Genomic DNA, 6,532 nt, shown 5'->3' with positions numbered 1-6,532 from the left:
TATGCTTGGGGTCATTGTCCATTTTGGAAGACCCCTTTGCAACAAGTTTAACTTCCTGACTGAATGGTCTTGAATGTTGCTTCAATATATCACATCATTTTCTTCCTCTGATTGCCATTCTATTTTTGTGAATGCACCAGTCCCTCCTGCAAGCAAAGCACCCCACAACATGATGCTGCCACCCATACTTCACGGTTGGGAGGTGTTCTTTCGGCTTTGTCAACATCCCCTTTTTCCTCCAAACATAACGATGGTCATTATGGCCAAACAGTTCTCTTTTTGTTTCATCAGACCAGAGGACATTCTCCAAAAAGTACGATCTTTGTCCGCCCATGTGCAGTTGCAAACCGTAGTTACGACATTTTTATGGCGGTTTTGGAGGCGTGCTTTTCCTTGCTGAGCGGGCCTTTCAGATTAATGTCAATTATAGGACTCGTTTTACTGTGGATATAGATACTTTTGTACCGTTTCCTTCCAGCATCTTCAACACGGTCCTTTGCTGGTTGTCTGGGATTAATTTGCACTTTTCGCAACCAAAGTTACGTTTAATCTCTTAGGAGACAGAACGCATCTCCTTCCTGAGCGGGTATGACAGCTGCGTGGTCCCATGGTGTTTATTACTTTGCGTACTATTTTTGTAACAGATGAACGTGTACCTTCAGGCGTTTTGGAAATTGCTCCCAAGGATGACCAGACTTGCGAAGTTCTACAATGTTTTTTTTCTGGGTCTTGCTGAATTTCTTTTGGTTTTCCCATGATGTCAAGCATGGTTTGAAGTAGGCCTTGAAATACTCCACAGGTAACTCCAATTGACCTCAAAATATATGTCAATTAGCCTATCATAGCTTCTAAAGCCATGACAGAATTTTTCTGGAAATTTTCCAGCTGTTTAAAGGCACAGTCCAACTTTAGTGTATGTAAATCGTTCTGACCCCCTTGAAGAATTGGTGATACAGTGAATTTATAAGTGAAATAATCCTGTCTGTGTAAACCAGTTGGTTGGAAAAATACTGTGTCATGCACAAAGTAGATGTCTAACCGACTTGCCAAACCATAGTTTTGTTTAACAAGAAATTTGGTTGGTGTGGTTGAAAAAACGAGTTTAATGACTCCCACCTAAGTATACTGTAAACTTCTGACTCAACTGTACATGTGTGGGTATAGAAACAGAATACCTCTGTCAGATGGGCAGAATAACGTCTATGAGCATGGCAGTATCAAGTCACAGGTGTAAGAACTCAATAGCAGTGTATAAGCCAAGGTGAATATGTGTTATAGGTGAGGCTGCACCAGGTGTCATGGCTCCTGTAAGAATTAGAATGGGCCAGTTAGTTCTAGCGGTGAGAGCGTATAGACCCGATAAACCGAAAAGTTGCTGTTCGAATCCGAGCCGAATGGTGAAAAATTCTGTCGATGTGCCTTGAAGCAAGGCACTAAACGTAAACCGCTCCTGTAAGGTGTTTTGGATAAAGCGGTTCTTGGCATAAATGGGGAGGTCAAAGAGAAATGGACAGACATGTTACAGGGATAGGTAGAGACTTCACCTTTTAGTGCATTCACAACAAGATGAACTTCCCTCTAGGGGTTTCTTGATAGGCGATACACTGCAGTGGAACGCCCCCACAGCATTGGACCTTCACCGCACAGCTCACCTGTCCTCTTCCACACACCTGAAGACACACACATTTTAGTCTTGTGTTACGATACTCCCAAATCTATTCATCACTGCGGCTATTGGAACAGTTATTTTGGAACTGAATGTGAGAAAGCCTGGAAATAAAATGTGAGAGCTATTTTGAACTGTTCCTGCCTCTACAAAATAGAAAGTTGTGCACGTTGTTGGTTGACCTTACTGACAGACATTCTCCTTCATGGACGCAGCTCCTCCTTTCTCTCCTGTGTTCCTTCTTAGTGCTGGAGACCAGGGACGCTTCGCCAGGAGGAAAACTGGTCTTCAGACCAGGAGAGAACACCTGGAGGAGAAGGTGTTTATTACACAAATATTGGTTAAGGTGTAAGGGGTTTATGCACCCTGTTTTACAGCACTGGTACATTGTACCTCAAGGTGAATGCTGACATCATATGCATGAAACTAGTCATCTTTTCAAACACAGGTTGAAAAAGGGTGTTAATGCTGACTTCGCAGGTTTGGGTGTTCTCTCTCCGTTGTTGTGTGGGCTCTCTCCTCCCACCTCCAGGACTTGGATCTTCTCGGTCCTTTCCTTGGGGGTGAGGACACCGTAGGGCTAGTAGGCAGGCAGGGAGGATGCCTGCAGAGAAACCATGCTCTCTGGAGTTGTCAAGCTTGGGATACAGGCACGTCTTTCTTTACAGACCTTAACCTGTTATAGAAATACATAGAGTACCAGTCAAAAAGTTTGGACACACCTACGGATTCAAGGGTTTTTCTATTTTTACTATTTCTACAATGTAAGAATAATATTGAAGACATCAAAACTATGAAATAACACATGGAATCATTGTTAGTCAATCAAATAAGGTGTTAAATCAAAATATATTTTTATTTGATAATATTCTTCCAAAGTAGCTACCTTTGCCTAATGACAGCTTTGCACACTCTTGGCACTATCTTTCAACCAGCTTCATTTGAAATGCTTTTCCAACTGTCTGAAGGAGTTCACATATGCTGAACAACTTGTTGGCTGCTTTTTCGCACTCTGCGTTTCCAAACTCATCCCAAAACCATGTCAATTGGTTGAGTGTCGGGTGATTGTGAAGGCAGGTCATCTGATGCAGGCACTCCATCACTCTCCTGCTTGGTCAATAGCCCAACACGCCTGGAGGTTTGTTTTGGGTCATTGTCCTGTTGTAAAACAAATGATAGTCCCCAATAAGCCCAAAACCAGATGGGATGGTGTATTGCTGCGAATGCTGTGGTAGCATGCTGGTTAAGTGTGCCATTGAGGCTCTAAATAAAATCACTTGACAGTGGTCACCAGCAAAGCACCCCCATACGCATCACACTTCCTCCTCCATGCTTCACGTGGGAACCACACATGCAGACGATCCGTTCACCTACTCTGCGTCTCACAAAAAATATGGCGGTTGGAACCAAAAAATCTCAAATTTGGACTCATCAGACCAAAGGACAATTTCCCACCGCGTCCAATGTCCATTGCTCGTGTTTCTTGGCCCAAGCAAGTCTCTTTCTTATTATTGTGTTCCTTTAGTAGTGGTTTCGTTGGCAGCAAATTTGACCATTAAAGGCCTGATTCATGCAGTCTCTGAACAGATTGTTGATGTGTGAGATGTGTCTGTTACTTGAACTCTGTGGAATATTTATTTGGGCTGGCAATATCTAGGTTGCAGTTAACTCAAATTTACTCTATCCTCTGCAGCAGAGGCTACAGTGGCTTGCGAAAATTATCACACCGGCCTGGTATTTTTCCTTTTTGTAGCCCGTTACAACCTGGAATTAACAATATATTTTGGGGGGGTTGTATCATTGATTTACACAACCATGCCTACCACTTAGAAGATGCAAAATATTATTTGTGAAACAAACAAGAAATAAGACAAAAAAACTGAAAACTTTTGAGCATGCATAACTATTTACCCCCCAAATCAATACTATTGTAGAGGCCACCTTTTGCCAGCAAATTACAGCTGCAAGTCTCATGGGTATGTCTTTTTTAAGTTGGCACATCTAGCACAGGGATTTTTGCCCTTTACTCAAGGCATAAACTGCTCCAGCTTCCTTCAAGTTGGATGGGTTCCGCTGGTGGTACTGCAATCTTTAAGCCATACCACAGATTCTCAATTTGATTAAGGTCTGGGCTTGAACAGGCCATTCAAGACATTTAAATGTTCCCCTTAAAACCACTCGAGTGTTGGCTTTAGCAGTATGCTTAGGGTCAATTGTCTGCCTTAAGTGAACCTCTGTCCCAGTGTCAAAATCTCTGGAAGCCTGAAACAGTGTTTCCCCTCAAGAATTTCCCTAATTTAGCCCCCTCCATCATTCCTCAATTCTGACCAGTTTCCCAGTCTCTGCCGATGAAAAACGTCCCCACCAGCATGAGCTGCCACCACGCTTTCACTGTGCGGATGAGGTTCTCGGGGTGATGAGAAGGTGGGTTTTGCGCCAGACATAGCGTTTTCCTGACGGACAAAAAGCCTACATTTTAGTCTCATCTGACCAGAGTACCTTTCTTCCTATGTTTGGGGAGTCGCCTCCCATTTCTTTTGCGAAGCACCAAAAACGTGTTTGCTTATTTTTTGTCTTTTAAGCAATGCCTTTTTCCTGGCACTCTTCCGTAAAGCCCAGCTCTGTGGAGTGTACGGCTTTAAAGTGGTCTACATGACAGATACTCAATCTCCGGCTGTGGAGCTTGCAGCCCTTCAGGGTTTATCTTTGGTCTCTGTTGCCTTCTCTGATTACCGCCCTCCTTGCCTGGTTCCGTGATTTTGTTGGGCGGCTCTCTCTGGCAGGTTTGTTGTGGTGCCATATTCTTTCCATTTTTAATTAATGGATTTAATGTTCTCCGTTGGATTTTAAAGTTTTGATATTTTTTTTATAACCAACCGCTGATCCTGTACTTCTCCACATCCTTGTCCTTGACCTGTTTGGAGAGCTCCTTGGTTTCGATAGTGCCCGCCTTGCTTGGTGGTGTTGCAGACTCTGGGCCTTTAAGAACAGGTGTATATATTTGAGATCACGGACAGATCATGTACACTTAGACTTGCACACAGGTGGATTTATTTAACTAATTATGTGGACTTTTGAAGGTAATTGGTTGCACCAGACTTATTTTAGGGCTTCGTAGCAAAGGAGGGTGAATTAAATATGCACACACCACTTTTTCATTTTTCCAATGTATTCATTTTCCCATGATGTCAAGCATGAGTTTGAAGGTAGGCCTTGAAATACATCCACAGGTACACCTCCAATTGACTCAAATTATGTCAATTAGCCTATCATAAGCTTCTAAAGCCATGACAGAATTTTCTGGAATTTTCCAAGCTGTTTAAAGGCACAGTCAACTTAGTGTATGTAAACTTCTGACCCCCTGGAATTGTGATACAGTGAATTATAAGTGAAATAATCTGTCTGTAAACAGTTGTTGGAAAAATTACTTGTGTCATGCACAAAGTAGATGTCCTAACCGACTTGCCAAAACCATAGTTTGTTAACAAGAAATTTGTGGTGTGGTTGAAAAACGAGTTTTAATGACTCCAACCTAAGTATATGTAAACTTCTGACTTCAACTGTACATTGTGGGTATAGAAACAGAATACCTCTGTCAGATGCAGAGATAACGTCTATGAGCATGGCAGTATCAAGTCACAGGTGTAAGAACTCAATAGCAGTGTTAAGCCAAGGTGAATATGTGTATAGGTGAGGCTGCACCAGGTGTACATGGCTCCTGTAAGATTAGAATGGTGCCAGGTAGTCTAGCGGTGAAGAGCGTTAGACCAGTAACCGAAAAGTTGCTGGTTCGAATCCCYGAGCCGAATAGGTGAAAAATCTGTCGATGTGCCCTTGAGCAAGGCACTAAACCGTAAACCGCTCCTGTAGGTTGTTTTGGATAAGAGCGTCTGCTAAATGAGTCAAATGGAAATGGACAGACATGTGTACAGGGATAGGTAGAGACTCACCTTTAGTGCATTCACAACAGATGAACTTCCCTCTAGGGGTTTCTGATAGGCCGATACACTGCAGGTGGAACGCCCCACAGCACTGGCCCTCACAAAGCAGCAGCTCACCTGTCCTCTCACACACCTGCAAGACACACACACACACACATTTTAGTCTTGTGTTACGATACTCCCAAATCTAATTCATCACTCGGCTATTGGGAACAGTTATTTCTGAACTAATGTGAGAAAGCCTGGAAATAAAACGTGAGAGCTATTTTGACTGTTCCTGCCTCTACAAAATAGAAAGGTTGTGGCACGTTGTTGGTTGACCTACCTGACAGACATTCTCCTTCATGGACGCAGCTCCTCCTTTCTCTCCTGTGTTCCTCTTAGTGCTGGAGACCAGGGACCCTTCGCCAGGTAGGGAGAAACTGTCATTCAGACCAGGAGAGAACACCTGGAGGAGAGGTGTTATTACACAAAATATTGGTTAAGGTGTAGGGGTTTAGCACCCTGTTTTACAGCACTGGTACAATTGTACCTCAGGTGAAYGCTGACATCATAGCATGAAACTAGTCATCTTTTCACACAGGTTGAAAAAGGTGTTAATGCTGACCTCAGGTTTGGGTGTTCTCTCTCCRTTGGTGTGSCTCTCTCCTCCCACCCCAGGACTGATCTTCTCGGTCTCTTCCTTGGGGGTGAGGAGCACCGTAGGGCTAGAGGGCCAGGCAGGGGAGGATGCCTGCAGAGAAACCATGCTCTCTGGAGTTGTCAAGCTGGATACAGGCACGTCTTTCTTAATGTGTTATTTCATTTCAATATTATTCTACATTGTAGAAAATAGTAAAAATAAAGAAAAACCCTTGAATCAGTTAGGTGTGTCCAAACTTTTGACTGGTACTCTATGTCATTTCTATAACAGGTTAAGTCTGTT

The 6,532-nt window shown here is 43.2% G+C and overlaps 1 protein-coding gene across 1 annotated transcript in view; it reads right to left on the bottom strand.

Moving 5' to 3' along the window:
• The window catches only part of LOC112069374 (histone-lysine N-methyltransferase, H3 lysine-36 specific-like), a 9,130-nt gene extending 2,739 nt beyond the window's left edge, over positions 1-6,391 (bottom strand). The window contains exons 1-3 of the mRNA XM_070438526.1: positions 6,215-6,391; positions 5,933-6,055; positions 5,617-5,740 (exon numbers count right to left, since the gene is read on the bottom strand). Coding sequence (XP_070294627.1) covers positions 5,617-5,740; positions 5,933-6,055; positions 6,215-6,355 — 388 coding nt within the window. The 5' untranslated portion in view covers positions 6,356-6,391. The remainder of the gene's footprint in view (positions 1-5,616; positions 5,741-5,932; positions 6,056-6,214) is intronic.
• Positions 6,392-6,532: the final 141 nt, after the last annotated feature.

This window comes from Salvelinus sp. IW2-2015, unplaced genomic scaffold, assembly GCF_002910315.2.
Source record: "Salvelinus sp. IW2-2015 unplaced genomic scaffold, ASM291031v2 Un_scaffold996, whole genome shotgun sequence".
In the NCBI taxonomy this organism is placed as follows: Eukaryota; Metazoa; Chordata; class Actinopteri; order Salmoniformes; family Salmonidae; genus Salvelinus; species Salvelinus sp. IW2-2015.
The sequence above is the reverse complement of the archived record's forward strand: the minus strand, read 5'-3'. Positions and strand labels throughout refer to the sequence as shown.